The sequence below is a fragment of the Brachionichthys hirsutus genome, unplaced genomic scaffold (assembly GCF_040956055.1).
Source record: "Brachionichthys hirsutus isolate HB-005 unplaced genomic scaffold, CSIRO-AGI_Bhir_v1 contig_388, whole genome shotgun sequence".
Taxonomy (NCBI): domain Eukaryota; kingdom Metazoa; phylum Chordata; class Actinopteri; order Lophiiformes; family Brachionichthyidae; genus Brachionichthys; species Brachionichthys hirsutus.
In genome coordinates this window covers 202,766-221,954 of record NW_027180385.1, presented here as the reverse complement: position 1 = coordinate 221,954, position 19,189 = coordinate 202,766, and the positions used below count along the sequence as shown (strand labels likewise).

The window sequence follows — 19,189 nt, the reverse complement described above, 5'->3', positions numbered from 1 at the left end:
ACAGGCGATTGCTATGTTGGAGAAAATCCGGCCGTTTTTTAAAATAAAACTCCTGTCAGACTCTAATAAATCAATACAACTGAAATTATACAAATTATTGATTGTTATTCAGAACATGTATCTCCCTCTGCTATGTGTAGTTGCCAGGCATATTAAACGTTCATGATAGGCATCGGCCAGACTTGGGTCATAAGTACCGGTCGTCGTAAATCGTGCAGGTTGTACCGGTAACTCGGATAGTACCTGTATTTTGTAATGACGAGAAGGGGAATTGCTTCTGCAAAGACAAAGAAATCCTCAAGACCACAGGCATGCACTCCCCTCTCTCTGATTCAATTGAGCAGTACCAGTATCCATATGCCCTGCTACGTTATTAGAGTGGCGCTGTATGCTGATGACATTCAGCATAACTTGTAAGTGATTTAGGATGGCATACTCGTAATGAAACTCCAGTCATGTACTTGAGAAGCAGTTTAGACCAGAATGAAAACCCATCTTTGCTGAGACAACACAGTCGGAACAATTCATAATCAGATGGGTACTTGGCCGTAAGTCGGCCTATGTTAAATTATCGTAAGTATATTATGCTGCGTCATGATATTATAAATGAGTAGTAGAAACGACTTGTGCAGGTTAGATATCTCACTCTCCCACGAAGATATCTCACTGCCCCCCCCCCCCCCCCCTCTTTGTCATGCCCCAACCCACTGAGTGTGTGTTTTACTTTCATTATTAGTCGCTTGAAGTCTTAAATAGTAAAATGGTTAAATAGCACTGCTACTTGAATAAATGGTCCCCAGAAACGTCCCATCTGTGGCCCTGTCTGCTGCAGGGATTAGTGTTTGGATTCTTCCAGCTCTTATCTTTCCCCTGAACTGCCGCACTATTGTGAGTCCCACCCAGGGCTTCACCCTGGTGGGCCCAAACAGGAACTGTATCAACAAATAATCTTTTTTCCCCCAAAAAAATACTGAGGGGGGGGGGGGAGGTTGGTCTGCTGAATATGGGAATCCAATGTAAAGGAGAAGTACACAAAACTTCAGAGCTGCTCTCAGACACTTGCCCGGAATGTTTTTCCTGGTGAAACTGGGAGGCAGAGCAGAATTTGTATACACCCTTTCCCACGCTGTTGATATTCCTCCGCCTGCTTTCTTTGGTCCCGAAACACACTTTTCAAGTGATTGAAAAATAACCCAAGGACATCTGGAAGAATCTGCACATTTGTCTTCAGTGTTTGTCTTGATGGGGCTTCAATGATGCCATTTGTTCCTTGACTGGTATTGTTTGCTTTCATTGCTTCTTTCTTCACATTTCTGTCTTTGAAGAAAACACTGTCATCCTCGCATCTTGCCACCCATCAGTTTCTCCCTGATTGCATCTGTTGCTCGTGGCTGGCAAACGCACCCTGGCCTTCTGCTGGTTTGCGGTATGACAGTGACACCAGTCATTTTGTCTCCTGTGCTTTTCTTTGTGACTGCCTTTTGAGAGTGTCGTGTGGTGCATGGTTTAACCCTAACCCTCTTGTGTTTGTGTTCACACAGCAGCGCTGTATTAGTGCAACACATTTATTTGATGTCGGTAAGTAACTTTTGAGGCCCCGTTCCGCCCATCCAAGCACCGCAGGCAGTGATCTAATGAACTAATTGCACTCCTATCTTGGCCTGCGGTTGAGGCTACAATAGCTTCACAAGCAATAACGTCACATTGGCTTTTCTTCCGACCGTAATCGACCACTATTATGTGCTAAGAGACCACCCACGACAATTAAGATCTCCAGTTCCCTGGAGGAAGAACACTTGAGTAGATGTGGAGGATTTGGACAGGGCGTGAACACAAGCCCTGCTGGAGTGAAACAGTAATAAAAGGAAAGAGGGGTAGAATTCTTTGAATGAGAGTGAAAAGCAGGTCGATGAGATTTCAGAGGGCTCTCATCCGGTCTCTGGTTTTAATATCCAGTTAGCTTGAGTGGTTTATTTCCTCAAAAATCAATGGCACAAATCATTTTACTTAAAAAGTTGTGCTGTCATGGAGCTAATTACTTTTAATACTGATTTCAATTTCAGTGTTCAATTCAATTCAACGGCATTTTTCCAGTCGTAGGTATTTCAGATACAATGTAGACAGGCATCTTGGCATCAAGCCCACCACCATGACTGACACCATAACATTGGAAAAACAGAAAACTCCACTCTAAATGGGCAAAATAATCCTTAGACAATGTTTAAATGATGCTTACCAACCTAACAATGTAAATCAAATTGCTAAAGGTTTGTTTTCATGGTTAAGGAATCTGAAAATATGGATAAAACAAATGTAGGGCCATTATTTCTGTTGTAAATCGCACTATATAGGGAGTGAGGTGCTTTTCTAGTATTTTACATATTATGTAGTTGTGCATCTGACATTGTTAAATTTCTACAAATGTTATTTAATTGATGTTTTGTTTCCATGAGAGTTACGCTGAGTCTGAAGGGTCATCATGTTTCTAGCTTCACCATCTCAAATACATTCACCATATTATGTTGTAGTAGCTGTTGATATACACAATGTTTCCTGTTCGCTTTGCTGCGAGTGCAAAACCAACATTTTCTTGTGCTGCCAACTCACATTAAAATCAGTCAAATCCCAGATTGACGTCTGACATTCAGCAGTTACAGGAGAGGCAGTCTCTTGTCACATGACACGGTGTCATGCCCTCTGTGTTTAGCATGAGCACAAAGATCAACATGTAAAGGCTTTTACAAGTTTACCTCAATATTTAGGTCATCTCCTGTCCTCCAGGATCAATAGCTGATTATCGGGCGAAAGCACACTTCACCACCGATTGATTTCAATCTCCATGTTCAGGAGCTTGCATATGAATTTCAGGATGCCCTTTTTCTTTGAACCCTAGGATTACAAGGATCTGGCTCATAGTCGTTTATTGGAATGACCTATGAGTGATTGGTGTAACCTTTGAATCCAGTTGTCCTCTCTTCAGCTGGTCGACGGGGCTTTTTAATTCCCACATCAACACGTGCTTTGTCGCTTTTTTACTTTCTGGTCCATATTCTGCTTATTTACATTACTATCTACCTGCTGCTAATTTTTTTTTTGCTAGGTAATTTGGATTTTACTCTTTGGAATTATGTCGCTTTGCTTTGGACAGATTGAGTATTTGGCAGAAGGCATGTGGTCCGGCTTAGACAGATTTAAGTGCAGCATCTGTCCAGCGTGAGCGCTGAGTCTGCGTCAAATGGTTGCTCCACCAAGCTCTTTGTCTCTGTTGCTCCGCCTTACGCCGGAGATGCAGCCTTTCAACCGCGGCAAGCTGAGATAGACTCCGGCAACTTTCCTGACCCGCTTAAGCAGAAAAAGCGTTTGTGTGTAAGGTGGGGGCCTCTATTTTAGGGAAATTCAATCCAGATCGGATCCAGAATGAGGTCAGGAAAAAAATATTACATTTTAACATTGAAAACCAATTTACAGATTCAAAAGTGAGTTAAAAATACACATCCAGTCCGATTCACAATTACTTTTCATGGTTGGTGTAAAACAATTTAGAACCTTTTGATGACCCGATCACCGTGTGGATTGTGTAAATCCAATAATAAGGGGAATGAGCTGCTTGGTGGGGGTCTGTGCTCTCTGGGTGCTTTTCTAGTTAATTTGACCAGGCTTGTCAAATGTCCCAATTTACCACCAGTCTTACATCCTTCACTGGAAAATTATCTATAATGTATGTAATTGTCAGCATCCAGCAGAGATGCTGTTTTGGGACTTGAAGTATGCAAACATTATTTAATCAGCTAAGAGCAGTTCAAAGCCTTTCTCTCATGAATATGCAACAATGCAGCGGTTTTATTTGTCTTTTATTCCAGTTGACAGCTATCTGTCCAGGTGCTTTTGATGCGCACCACATGCCAGCATACCCTCATACACAGTCACTCAAACACTGTCACATGTTTCATATATGGAATGCATTTTAATTTAACACTTGCACCTCGTTCACATGCCACAGACAAACATCTACCCAGCTACCAATAATAAACCCTTTTGAAGTTGTTTGATTTTATGATACAGCGTTAATTGCAAGGCTCACATAGTTCAGACCTCACAATGTAAAAAAATATCCAATTTCAGAGCGCCGCATTGTAACAGGCTTGTGTAGTTCAATAATAAGATAAGATAAGATAGAACTTTATTAATCCTGAAGGTAATTCTGTTTCCAGGCTGCTCCAACGAATACAGTAAATACAAAATAGAAATATTCAATAAAAATGTATACACAACAGAATATAACTATGAAATGGCGAGAGAGCACAAAATAGGTGAAAGGATAAATACAAAATGCAAGGAGTTATAGTAAATAAAGTACAGATGACATGACACGATTTAATAAGTTGTCAAAGCCAGTCATGCATGGCTAAAAATCCAAAATGTATATTCTCTGTCCGGATTGTGCCCACAAATGTTCCTAGTCTGTGTCAGTCTCACTGACAATGGTAATAAATGTAATCTGATTCTGATGAAATCTTCCCTGCCCACCCAGAAAAACGCACTATCCCAAATCCCAAGCTTTTTCTTTTTAGGCCCGAGCGCCTATCCTAGGCGTAATTCCTTTTTATTCTTGTAAAGAAATATCTTTTTTTTTTTTTATCGCTCCTGAACCAGATAGATGGATGAATCCCTGTGTGGAGCTCTGTTCCCTTGGTCCTTGGTCCTCAATTGTCTTCGTTTCACCTTCCCAGACATCCTTTTCCATTCTTGTGATGGTGCCCTAGCCTTTTCACTCACTCCAATCTTTCGGCCATTCATACTTTTGAATACACTTTACTAATAAGTCCCTGATGAAATACTTATTTTCTCTAAAACTGTCCTCTCCTTGCATTGCCTCTGCCCATGCAGGCCTCAGGAAGTGGGTGTGTTGTATATCTAGTTAATTTGGGGGGTAGAGAGAGCGAGAGAGAGAGTGAAATGGGTAGAGAGAGAAAAGGAAGGGAGGATACTGATCAAAATAACAAACAGCTGTGTGGGGAAAGTGGCCAGAGAGTACAAGAGCAGCAGTGGATGAGAAAAGGGCAAGGGATGTGGATACCAATCAGAAGTTTGTGGCACTCCTGAGAGACTAAACACCCAAGTTTTGTTTCCACATAGTCGGAAGAAGGAGAAGACTCGATCATGGACCTTTTCTTCTTCTCAAAAGGCAAAGAGTTAACTGGAATGGGACAACGAATCAGATTCCCGACCCAAGATCAGCATACCGAGGCTTGAGACGTCCTGCAAACATACAACTCCAGTGAAAGAAGAAGGAATTAATTGACTAAGTGTAACTGTAGAGCGAGACCAGAGCAAGACTTGGGGGGGCGGGCAGTCTGGTAGACACTGGGATGGATGACTGTCTCTCTGACCATGCTACCTTTACCCTGGGAAATGAGATGGAAAATGATGTGGCTCTTTGTGCCAGCCACTATCCCCTTGAAGTGTGTGAGGCTGTGTGACTGGGTGGGATAGAGTGGTTTTTATCTTAGTCATTGTGAACGAATGCCTCAACCATACCCTGGGTTTGGAAGAATGGACGCTATATAAACAACGCTCTTAATGCCCAGAAGGTCGTTAGGCTCAAGAAAGTGTAAAGAGATGTGTCTTTGGATACTCTGAAGTTCAAATCTCACTGCTTATCTTCTGAAGACGTGAACCATTATCTCCACTGTGCAGGACTCCACTCGAGAGTTATAAGATTTCCATCCCAGTTGCAAAGCTCCACTCCTGTCCAAAAGACATCAGCTGACAGCATCCAGCCTCTTCTCTTCTTTGTGAGAACTCCAGTGGCACTGATTGTCTTGGTAATCCCTGTCCCGGCTCTGTAGCATGACTGGAGGGTAGCTGCCTCCGCACCTTTTGGCTCAGCTGCCTTTCCCAAGAGGATGCTACGATTATGTGGTGGAATTGCACAAGCACACGCACAGCGTTGTGTGAAGTGTGTAAATGGGCTAGACTTTGACCCAGATGTTACCCTCTTGTGCTCAAACCTCGCAGTGGTTGGATTCAAGATTGCTCACCCTGTGGATTTGCTATTGATCTAAGTCCTGACTTTGACGGCCTGTGCTTTGACTGTAATCGCAAGAGGACTTGCGTACCTGTTCTGACTCCTTGTCTGTCTTCCACCTCCATGGCAGGAGTGAAGATATAGGGAGTGGGTGGAGTCCGTTTATACACTCCAAGATGATTGGCTTGAATTTCAGTTTACAGGAGTTGCTCAGAAAGCTCGAACAGGTATATGTATACAGCTGTAGGATGTTTTTTTAATGTATTTAGATCACATTGATGTTCAGAAGCCCCCCCCCCCCCCAACAATCCATCGAGTTAATAGTTGTGAACCTAATTTGGGCCACTTTATGTGGTGTTAGTTCATTATTGGACTGATTAAAAAGGATCCTGACCTACTTAGTTAATAGAGAGTGCTACCATGCAGAGAGCCCTTTTATAGAATGAAATAGCCTTGAACTAGCTGTTATGTGTAATATTCTAGTGGTTGTGTTAATGACTAATTACAAATATTGTTCAGCCTGGTGTTGTTTGTAATGCTTATTTCTAAGCAACATTGTCATGGTGAGCAGTGTGTTTGTTAGGATTTTCCATCAACCTCAGATTAATGCTGAAATCTATGGTTTTATCCTTCATAATGTAGTGAATTCCAATTGCAGCTTCAGTTTCCATTTGCACAGTTGCTGCGCTCCCACAGATAAATCTCAGTTTCTCATTAAAGTGTGCGTGAGAACCAGAAAACATTAGTCTTTCTGCCGCCTTTCTACTCACACACTGTTTTTGTTTGTGTGATGTGTGTGCGTTTTGTGTGCGCATCTGTCGTGCTACTAAATACTAAATACTTTTTATTGATTTGTCCCTCGGAGGGCAATTTGGTTTACAGCAGTTACACTTTCCAACTGTAGTCTGCTGCTGGTTGCCGCATGCGCAGGCGCCCAGGCAATGTGGGTGAAGTGTCTTGCCTAAGGACACAACGACAGTGTACACGTGCCGGGAATCGAACCGCCAACCTCTCGATCATAGGACGACCCTCTCAACCACCTGCGCCACCGTCGCCCCAACAGTCTTTGGTATCATCACAATTAGCCTGAAGATAAGCCTTCCGTTTTCGTACGTTTCCGCCACTTCATCCTGAGCCACAAATGTGCGTGTGTTTCCGTTCAAAGTTACGTAGTTACTGGTTTATAGAGCGTAAGGACCGCCGCCGGTCGTGGAGAGGGGACGAGATAGTAGTGTTTGGAGTAAGACAGCAAGAGAGCACATTTTAGCGAGGGAAAATGAACAATGTCGATTGTTCTGAACACCTAATGGTCGACAGGAATATCCACCCTCTGATGAATATGTTCAGTCGTCCAGTGAGACGGAAAGTTCCGCTGTGTCCGTGCGCCATGACAGTCCATAACGGAGCCGCTGCTTCACTGCGGCCTGTCCAGGGTGGACGGAGGGGACGTCGGGGGTGTCGCAGGGTTGGTAATAACGCTAAAGGTAGCGTTTTGACTGCTCGCGGGGATGCAAAAAGCCGTGGAAATAGCGCCATACGCGGTAGAGAGCGGGAGGAAATACACCGCTAATGGTGGAGGGGGTGGAGGGGGCGGAGGGGGCAGCGGGTGCGCTCGCCGTCCCACTATGAATAATGAGATTATGGCTGGTTTACGTGAGAGGTGAGGAAGTTGCCCATGTACACTGGACGCCTGATGTCATAATATGCAAATTAGATTTGTATTCCCATCAAAACTTTGGTTTATACTGATGATTAATCTCATTTACAGTACAGCCTTATCAAGTTACAACCTTTTAAAAAAGTGATGTCAAAACTGAACATTTTATTGTAAAAACTCTGGCGGCCAAAGAGTTCAGATGGTCGATTTTGCATAAATGAGCAAAGCAGGCGTTTATTGTAGCGCTGGTTTTTAATCTCTCTCTCCTGGTGCCGCAGGTGGCGTTACACTCATCCTTGTGGCATTGGACTCTTTTCTCTATCAGTTCCAGTCCAGACAGATAGAGAGAAGAAATGGAGCAGTTTTACACCTAAAAATAAAACCGGATCCTCTGCTTACGTCAGCCCCTTTTGTGGTTCAACCCTCACACCAAATGCTCACACATACCCTTTGAAATGTGGCTGTATATTATAACCTCCATATTAAGGACACACAAATATTTATCATATAATTGTACGGGAGTGCTTTATCCATTTTTGGAAGAGTGGTATTGGACTGATCGCTTTGGAATAGCACTTCTATGTGTAGCCCAGCATATTTTAGCAAAGCTTCGATTGTTGTATCACTGCTGCACCTAATGCAGCGTTACTTTGGATGCAGACATTGTTTAGGGACTTCCTTCTGGTGCGGTCAGCCTCCCAAGTCAGTGACAGTTTAGAAGTTAAAATCGTCTTAGTTCAGCAATCAAGAAGTGCCTAAGGAACATTTTACGTAAAACATCTCTGCCCTCTGGAAATGTTGTGTGCAGTATGCCATGAACTCTCTCAAGGCTGGTCCTTGTGACAAAATCCATCTTTATTTTCAATTCAGGAATAATCGTCTGCGATAGCAAAGAAGACTGTGACATCCATGTTTTGGTGACTTTGATATGCATTTGCTCAACAGCTGTGCTTGACTCTGGATTTCATCAGATTGAGTTCCCCAGTAGAATTGCCCAATGTGATAATGCTTCTATGCCTGTTTATCTTCAGGACATTCAGGCAGAGATTGATGCCCACAATGACATCTACAAGAGTGTGGATGGGAACAAGTCAAAGATGGTCAAGGCTCTGGGCAGCTCAGAGGAAGCAGTGTTCCTCCAACACAGACTGGATGACATGAACCAACGCTGGAGTAACCTGAAGGCTAAATCGGCTAATATCCGGTCAGTAACCCGTTAACCAGCCACTACAGACATGACTCATTGTGTCTTTTCTCCACTGTTTATGGTCCATGTGGCTCAGATTGCATTTTCTGCTTTAAGGAAAAAGTGTGTTCCTAGCATCTTACATTCTGGAGTTATTGGCCGTTGAAGAGACAGATTTAAATATCAGGGTTGACAGTGAATATTTATTTTTCAAAAAACGTCTTTAGACGTGAATGGCACTCAAAGAGTTAAAAGAAACCTGTTAAATTATCTTATTTTAACCTATAATATTGATAAATACTTAGCATATTTTGAAACTTCCATTTCTCCTGGAATAAAAGGACCAGTCGGATGTTATAAATGCAGTCCTCAGAGGGTTAATGAAGGCTGCGCACATACAGTATAATAACAGTTTGTGTGATTGGTGTTGGCAGAGCCCACCTGGAGGTGAGCACTGAGCGCTGGTCTCGTTTGCTGGGACTCCTGGAGGAGCTGTGGGGGTGGATTTGCATGAAGGATGAGGAGCTGGCCAAGCAGATGCCCATCGGAGGCGACGTCCCCACCCTGCTGCAACAACAGAACCACTGCATGGTGCGTGCGGTCGCTACAGGCAATGAATGATCCTACCATGCTTTAAATGATGCAACCTTAACTCCATTGGTTTCAAAATGTTCGAAACGTTGATTTTTTTCAGTGTTTAGCAGAGAATTACACATTTCTATAATGTTATAACTCTACGAGTACAACATTAATAGCGTTTCCTACCATAGAACCAGGCTGTAATAACGTTTCACATACTTTACCTATTATTTCTTGGCATCCATAGACTGTATTTGATTGACATCTTACTGTAATTGTAGGTTTCTGCAAGGAGGGAGATGTTTGTCATTTCTCCTGGTTCATGGAATGTGATTATTTTGCATTATTTCATCCAAGCTTCAACCTAAATGTATGGAATGAAATCTCATTATCCGGAGCCAGCGAGTCGTCCTATTGGCCCTTTCATCTGAAGGCAGTTGGTTTACTGAGAGTCGAAATAAGCATCATTCGGAGAATATGACTTCTGCTTCTACTACAGAGCGAGTTCCTCAATTATTATCCTTTTGTCTCGTCAGAGGAAGCAAAGTCTGTGCTGACGATAACAATCGCTCAGTCCCCTGATGAGGGCGATACCTTGTATTCAGACAGAGGCAGACGTCTTTGGGCTAAATGAAGACAATGCATTGGTCCTGCTCTATGAATGATGCATCCTGGCTTCTCGTGAAAAGCTTCTTTAGCTTTGGTTGTTCAAGCTCAGGTCCCTTCTTACCGTCGGAGCGCAGGTCTCATAATTACCGTTTGCTAAGTACCAGTAGGCCCAAACAGATCCAAGATGCCACCTATTATTTCTACCCATCCATAATGATAGAGCTCTCTATTATGCTAATTAATAATAAATCTGCTCCCAGATCATATTAAGATACTGTAAGATAAAAGCACATAATGTGACATTATTAACCATCAGGCCAGTCCTCACATTATGTTTAAGTAAACTGCAGTCAAACATCCCCATCGGCTGAATAATCAGCCTTGTTGTGGTCACCATGAAAAAGATTTCTACACTTATATCAACCTCCTCCACCGTCAGTGCTTTTGTTCACTTTGTTTTATTCTCTATTTGTTACAGGTTACCCTTAAACCTCGCTGTATCATGTTCCTAACAAGCGATCGATACTTTAATAATTTGCTGCCTGTTACTTCCACTGCATTGCTTATTGTATTCGCTGGTTCGTTTGGTGCTACATGGCAGAGTAATCACTCTCAGATGACTCACCCTGTGGCGACTGTTTACTCCCAGTCCGTTCGCTGTCACTTGTGTGGATGTTGCCATAATCACGCTCGTCTCTGCAGACTATTCTGTGTGCACGTGCACACACGCACACACACACCAGTATTAAATAGGTTTTAGGGTATATATGATATCTGCCGAACCTGTTTTAAGAAGCAGATTTGGTTCTGTGTTCCTGAGAACAGTTAATTACGTTTTGGTGACGATCCACAAGAGATCCTGGATTCTGGATCAGTTTGAAAATGTCGGTAACATTGCAGTCAATGGTCGGTTGATTATTGACCAATGTGTATGGACACAGTCATGTCAGGTGGGGGTCTCTATCTCACCAGCAAATTTCATCTGGAACGGATACAGAATGAGGTCAGGAAAAACTATCAACTTTTAACATTGAAAACCTCATTTACAGATTTAAAAAATGTGTTAAATACACATCAGCTCTGATTCACTTTGACTTTCATGGTTGGTGTGTAAAGATACCAAGAACACTCTAGAACCTTTTGTTGATGATCCAGATCACCATGTGGACATGCAAATAAAATGATGAGGGGAATGAGCTGCTCGGCGGAGGTCTGCGCTCTCTGAGTGCTTTGGTAACTACCTGTATCACTTTATACTCTCTGATTTCATTTAAAACCTGAATTATGGACTAATCAAACAGTCACGCACAGAAAGACACAATCAGATAGATTGTGATAGAGATAGAGGAATTAAGGGAAGGTTTTAATTCAGACAGCAAATGAAATAAGAAGACAGACCTAATGACGGTTTTACTGTAGAGACAGAGCAGGACACTTTGCATCACCAGAGAGCAGCTACCGGAGCAGACAGGAAATGATTCAGTCTCTAAACAATTTCACGGAAAATCATCATTCAACAGCAGAACAGATTATGTAAAAGAACATTTTACTCAAAGATCATGGCTAAAAATCTGTTGGGCCATATGAATGTCCTGTACCGAGGGAGCATAATGTACTCAGGCTTTTTGAGATATATATTACTCCAGTGTACCAATCTGAAAGGAGCTTTCTCTTCATTTGTTCTGAATTCCAGCTTAGAATCAGGGACTCCATATCTGAGGTTAACTTCTGCTTGTTGTTAACCATAAAACGATGAGAACGAGTTCAGAGGACCAATCTTTCTTACGGAAAACGGAGATGCACGTCAACCCAACGGATGGAGTACGGAGAGGGAATGGCACCAGAGAATTCCATCCTTCTCTTCTTTCTTTTATACCAGGAATCGACCACCGTTTTCACGATGCATGCCACTTTACAATATACTCAAGCTCAACACTTACTTTTTAATAAAATCATTTGTAAATGATCTGTTTTTACAGTTTTTTTACACTTAAATGCAGCATTTAAGTATGCAGCATTCCTTATCGCTTCTCTCCGTACATACCCTTTCTCCTCTTCCCAATCACCTTTCATTTAGTCTCTTTCTCTCAGCATCCCCTCTCTGAGCTACCTGCCTCTTTTATTTCCTCCAGATGAAGTGGATGAAACCATTGGAATGGTACAAATCATTCGTTGGCATGGGTGATTTACTTTGTGTTCAACAGGTTGCTCCATTTCAGCATGAAGGTGCATTTTTCTGAAGTGAAAATGTTTCTCTGTGAAATAATCATTGCAGCTTCTAAAACTTGAACTTTTTCCCAAAACTTCCTTCCTGGAATGTGCTCTTTATTCCAGAACTAAAATAAGAAGACGAGTGCGCACAATCTTGGTCTTGCGAAAAGCCAGTCTTCCTCTATTTACGCTGATTCTGTTTTTCTCTCGCCTGCCACAATGATGTGGGCATGAATGGAAAAATAGAATTGTTGCCATCTTGTAGAAACTTTCTCACATCAACTCATACCGTCGAATCAACTTGCCTCGCAGCCTCATGCACTACAGAGCAATCACACACTCCAACAGATCCAGAAGATATTTTGCATCAGACCCCTTGATGAGTGAATTAAATGCATATTTACAAGATATGATTATTTGAAAAAGCTTCCATTAAGTAAATGGAAAATTCCAACCTGGCTATTTCATGAAGATCTTTCCGTAACCGTTTGAGTTATCTTAACAGTCAGACAGACCATTCAATTAAATTCAATTGAGTTTTATTTCTATAGCGCCAGATCACATCATAAAGTCATCTCAAGGCTTTACAGAATTAGCGGGGAAAGACAGAACCCAACTTGACCCACAAGAGCAACGGAGGCAAGGAAAAACTTCCCTTTAACGGGCAGAAACCTTGGACAGAACCTAGGCTCATGGTGGACGGCCATCTGTCTGACCGGCTGGGTTGAGAGAGAGAGAGAGAGAGAGAGAGAGAGAATGGCAGGTTGGAGACGAGTCAAAAACAAGGAGATGGATAGGGAAGAGATAGCAAGACAGAGCAGGAGCAGACAAAAACAAAATGCTAATGCTAGCAACGTGGACATCAGTGGTGAGGGACACAGGTCCAAGTTCTGCAGCACCACGGACAGAAGGACCTGCAAGAGAAAGAGGGACAAACAGAGGGAGAGAGAGACCAAGACAGACAGACATATAAATGCCGGAAAAAACATAAGGAGGCATTTATTCATTTCTCAAATGTTCTGTTGTAATATTTTAAATGAACAGTATTTAAATGAAATTGGCTACTTGCGAGCCTTTCTGAGATAACCTTCTGTTATAGAGGCAGTCAAATTGTATTTTTCCCACAAACGTCCATCAGGTTCACCAGTTCAACTACTTCCTGAGAGAGTAATTTGTCCTGTCATAGATTGAAGCCTTTCTAACCTACTTGGCATTTCTCCTGCAGGCACTACTGTCAGAACTGCGAGAGCGTGAGCACCTTGTGGTCAGCACTTTGGATCAAGCCCGGATGTTTCTGGCTGATCAGCCCATTGAGGGTCCCGGGGAGCCACGGAAGAACATGCAGCCCAAGATGGGTACATTTACTCTCTTCATGTATTTCCATGCCTTTATAATGATGTCAAGCTCACGATGACTGTACTTTTGGCTTGTCCCGTGAGGGACACCCTGCCCTTTGCACCGTCCTCCTCAACACCAGCCACTCTCATGTCCTCCCTCACTACGTCCATGTCTCTTCTCCTGGGTCGTCCTCTAGTCCTGTCCTTTGCATCGTCCTCCCCAACACCAGCCACTCTCATGTCCTCCCTCACTACGTCCATGTCTCTTCTCCTGGGTCGTCCTCTAGCCCGTCTAACATTCACTGTCTCATTTCTAATCCTGTCCAACCTGGTCACTCCCAAGGAGAACCTCAGCATCTTCATCTCCTCCACTCCATTAGTCTATCCATCACCATGACAAACAAAAAGGGGCCCAGAGCTGATCCCTGGTGCATCCCACCTCTACACTAAACTCCTGTTACTCCAACTGCACATTTCACGTCCTGTCCTGAACTATTCTGACATACTTCTCTGCCACTCCAGACTTCCTCATGCAGTACCGCAGTACCTCATGCAGTACCTCAGTACCTCATGCAGTACTACAGTACCTCATGCAGTACCACAGTTCCTCTCTGGACACCCTGTCCTAGGCTTTCTCTAGATCTACAAAGACACAACGCAGCTCCTTCTGACCTTCCTGTTCTTCTCCATTGCTAGCATCAACGCTAACGTTGTGTCTGTGGTACTCTTCATCAGCATGAAGCAATACTGCTGCTCACAAATACTCACTTCTGTCCTTAGTTTAGCCTCAAACACCTTTTCCCATAACCTCATCGTATCTCATCAGCTTTATCCTCTGTAGTTTCTACAACTCTGTTTGTCTCCCTTCTTCTTGAAGAACACCAGAACTCTTCTCCTCCGTTCCGATTACTTCATCAGCTACTCAGCTTTCATCACATTGTGTTTTAACTTACAGCAAGAATTTGAAGGCCACAGTTTGAATTGAGAAATTGTACTAGCAACGTCACTGTCGTTGAACTTCTCATTGGTGTTTTTCAATTTCTTATTACAAGAATCTTTCTGAGCTCAATCTACAGTTTCAGGTTTCATCATTCAGTAAATCTTAAAGCCTTTTGGTATTAAGTCAAATCAGACAGCCAAGCCTAAATGAATTGTATGACGGTAAGTTTGACAAACTTCCTGTTTGTTTGGAGGGACCGTTTAGGAAACGTCTAGCCGCTATAACAGCGCTTTAAACTGTATTTAGCGTGTGCGTGTCGTTGTGTCTCAGTCTTTGAAACACCATTCATTCAAATCTAAATGCTAATACCTAACAGGGCAGGGTAATATGCACTTGTTCAGCATTCCCTCTTTGTCTCTGTTGGTGGTGATGTCGTAGTTAACTCAGCACATTTCCCTTCATACTAGAACCTGACTGTGTAAATAATTAAACAACCCAAGGGGTTGCGTCGGGGTGTGGCGAGCCTTCGCAGCAGATTCTGAGATTCGCTGTCTGTGATTTTGGTTCGGAATATCAAAGCGTCGCCATATTTTCTCAAAGCTGATTTCAGATCTGTGCTTGTTTCATCAGCAGCAATGGGATTTATGAGTCATGGAGCGATACAGTCTAAACTTTAATCCTATAATATACTTGACATGACATTGAATTGACTTTTTCAATGCCCCATTCTTTTTCAAAGACCGACTGCAGGTAGTCGTCGACTTACGACATGTGCGACTCGCAACAGTTCAACTTTACGACGGCACTCGTCTTGTTTTTTGTCTGTTTACGAGATGTTTTTACGATCTACCGGAAAGCGAGCGAGCCAATCGAGTGTGTGACAGTTCCTACGGTCTTTCCCGCGATGATCTCTTTCCACTCCAATATTTTCCGTATCATGATGCAGCATAATATACTCACGGTAATTTAACATGGGGAGACTAACAATTTACCAGTCGGCATATGACAAAACCCTCGGAACCAATTGTGGCCATAAGTCAACGACCCCCTGTCCTGTATCTGTATGAGGCTCTACCTCTTCTACTGGTAGGGTGTGAAATGATATCGGTTCTGCAGCCAACAGGTGGAGACAGTAATCCAAAAGATGCTCTTTATATTTAAAATGGGTGTCTGAGGGGCATTTGGCTTTTTTGCCCACTTTCCTCTGTCTGCATCATCCATGATTTGGTACAATTACGCTATTGCCTCACCTGCCCCGTCTTCCTCATTCCATCGGTCCTCTGTACTCCTCAAATGTCATCATCTCCTGAAAGTCTTTCTTTCCACCCTCACTTATTGAGTTCCCTTATTCGTTTTACAGGTAGTCATCGATTTACTACCGATATTTTCCAAGTCATGACTCAGCATAATATACTTAAGGTAATTTAACATGTGGCGTCTTGCGACCAAGTCAGCGTACGACAAAACCCTCGGATCCAATTGTCGTAAGTCGACGACTACCTTTAATTGCTTTGGCCCTTTCCCTCCACCGCCTTCCTCATTTTGACTTTTGCTTATTTGCCTGATGTGATGTCAGAGAACATACAATTAAAGGAAAATACAAGAAGAGTTCAAATGCCCTAGAAGGCTTATTATTATGATTTTATTAATTCTTTGCAAATCCTAAAATTTAGCTCGACATCCTGAATGAATGAAAAACTCAAAATAACATTTACTGTTCTGAATAGTTATTCAGTTTAACTTAGAAGGATGTAAAAGACATGTTCCAGAGTCTGTAAACCTGTTCTGTAAGATTTCAGGGAAAAGTTTAACGGTCGAATCTGATCTGAAAATATCAGTAAAATGTATCTCTTTATTTATTATGAGTGTACATCATTTGAATACATTAATTAATGTTGAAGAGGTTCTCATTTATAATGATCTGATTTCTAACATTTCTACATTTAATCTTCGTATTGAAAGCAGCGTATACTGATGACTGGGACTGGCACTGAGACGAGATTACTTCACTTGTTTCTCTCTCCTTTCTCCTCCACCAGACCTCACCCCAGAGGAGAAGGCACGAGGGTTGGCCCGTGCCATCCGCATGCAGACCGGCGAGGTGAGGGAGCGGTGGGAGCGCCTGAAGGGACACATGGGCGGCTGGCAGAGTCAGGTGGAGCAGGCGTTGGAGCGTCTCCAGGAGCTCCAGAGCTCCATGGACCAGCTGGACCTGCGACTGACCCAAGCGGAGGAGGTCAAAGGTTGCTGGCAGCCTGTGGGGGATCTGCTGATTGACTCCCTGCAGGACCACATCGCCAAGACCCTGGTGAGCCAGATACCCTTCACACTTCAGGACACCAAGCAAGGACTTCAGTTCCAATGCGCAGCTCCAAATGTGCTGTTTTTAACTTGATTGGTCTGGAAAGTCAATCTGTGTTTAACTGCTCATTTAGGATTTAAGTCAGTGCTGCCAGTCATCATTTGATTCAGTCTAGCCACTAATTGAAACACATCCATGCAGTAAGTGCATGAAATAAATTGGCCAACTCTCACCCAGTTTCCACACTCCTCTCTCTTTGGAAAACAAAATGCCAGATTTGATCACAAATGGAGAAATGGCAGCAATAAAAAAAAAGAATCAATAATGAGGAGACATGGAGGACAGAGGAGAGAAAGTAGCACCAACATTTGGTTTCATAATCAGAGACATCTTATTAACGTTATTTGCTGCACCGACTCACATTTCAGTGATTGTTTCTTTGTGACGGTGACAATTATGGTTCTTAAAATTCACACCATCCTGGCATCCACTTTGAATCTATCTGTCTATTAATAGATTTCCCTTCACCAGTGGGAGCCTTACACTCCAGTGTGTGACACACACTAAGTACGTTCTGTATGTATTAAGTTTATATTAGCAGCCACATTAGGATCTTTAAAAATAAATTACAGCTTTACAAAATCAATTTATTTCCACATAGAGAAAATAAACCCTCGACAAAAAAACATCAACAGAAGCGACGATGAATGTTTTGCACTGCAGGAACGCACAGATATTGTTAGTAAAAAAATAAAAGTAAAAACACCATCTTCATGATTATAAAGCTTTGTAAATGTTTATCACCCTACAACAACCTTAAACCTTCCTTCCAGGTCTTCCGAGAGGAGATTGTCCTGTTCCGTCAGGACGTTAGGAGCGTCAATGAGCTCGCTGCTGAGCTGACCCCACTGGACATCCAGCTGTCCTCTACTGCCTCCAGACAACTGGACCAGCTCAACATGAGATGGAAACTCCTACAGGTGCTCAAAGTCCTGCTGAAGAACCTACAGATGCATGAGGAGACACACACGTCCTTTTCTGCGTCTTCTCTTCCACAGTCTTGTCCACACTTGCCTAAATAATAAATCACTATGTCTTTATTCTCTTTCTTTCCTGTCTTCTTGTGTGGGTCCCCCCCCCCCTCTCTCTTTTTTCACCAAATGCATGGGGGTTTGACTTTTTCAGCCCAACTCGCAGGGGAATGGGAGTTACTCCTCCCCCTGCACCTGTGTCATGTGATAGCAGCACCGTTCTCGCTGCGGCCCAGCATCGATGGACGTCGTTCTCTCAGAGCAGTCGCGCTCTCTGCTCTCGACGCACGGGAAGGTTTTTGGTCTGATCTGCTGTGGAACTGAGCGAGCGACTTTCTCATGGGAGAGCGTTTCAGCCCTGCAGGGAATGTCATGTGGAAGTGTCTTTACGAGAAAACAGGAAAGAGAAAAGTGATGCTGGCTGTGAGCTGAGGAGGGAAAGCCTGCATCTGTAATCTGTATAAGCACAGCAGCATTCCGGTGTACTTTCAGTGTCTCGTTGTTCTTCTTTCATTGAATTACACTGAATTAAACCTTCTGACTACTTTAAAGTTTTGTTTTTCATCCACTAACGGCAGTTTATGTCGTCGTTCCTACGTCTGCATTGAGATGGGACCGATTGTAGCCAGAAGTCGGTGATTGATGAGTTCTTGTAGCCTTGTGCTATCCCCCACCCCCCCATGCCCTATCCTGACGCCTGTTGGCCGGGAGCTTGACCGTAACTCAAATACCGAGTCAAACGAGAGCAGACTCAGTGAGATGAACGCTTTATTTTTGTCAGCCTGCAGGAAGGTGGACGCTTCACTGACGAGGCAGGTCTGACTATGGAGTTAAATGATTTGGTTTTCATATTGCCTTTTTGCCTACATTCATTCATTCATTCATTTTAGTGTCATGAAGACAATCAGTGGGCAGTGATGTTCAGAGAATACTTAGATTTGTATTCATTCTTTCTGCTTCAGATGTGGCATCTCTCATTGGATATAAAGCTTGGGATCAGGGATAGTATTAATTTCAAAAGTACTGCAGCAAGTATTTTTGGTTTTCTTGCAGTTCATTAAGGAGAAACAGGAGAATGACGTGAAGGGAATTGTTCATTGTAGCAGATAATGTGATAATTAGTCTGTTGAGCTTGTGTTTGAGGGGCATTAACTAGGAGCAGCAGCAATACTACCCCCCCAACCCCCCATAACGGTGGCGGTGGCGGCCGATGACTCTCAGACTAAAGCACTGAGTGGTGATAACAACAGCGTGAATGATATTAGCTAGATGTGCCGCTGGGCAGACATGACTCACAACGTCGACACGG

The 19,189-nt window shown here is 43.1% G+C and overlaps 1 protein-coding gene across 1 annotated transcript in view; it reads left to right on the top strand.

Annotated features, from left to right (window-relative positions):
* Positions 1–19,189, top strand: part of LOC137914360 (utrophin-like) — a gene marked incomplete at its 5' end in the record, with an annotated part of 97,454 nt that overhangs the window by 30,975 nt on the left and 47,290 nt on the right. The window contains 5 exons of the mRNA XM_068757965.1: positions 8,717–8,889; positions 9,306–9,462; positions 13,496–13,625; positions 16,587–16,855; positions 17,683–17,829. Of these exons, the coding sequence (XP_068614066.1) occupies positions 8,717–8,889; positions 9,306–9,462; positions 13,496–13,625; positions 16,587–16,855; positions 17,683–17,829 (876 nt within the window). The remainder of the gene's footprint in view (positions 1–8,716; positions 8,890–9,305; positions 9,463–13,495; positions 13,626–16,586; positions 16,856–17,682; positions 17,830–19,189) is intronic.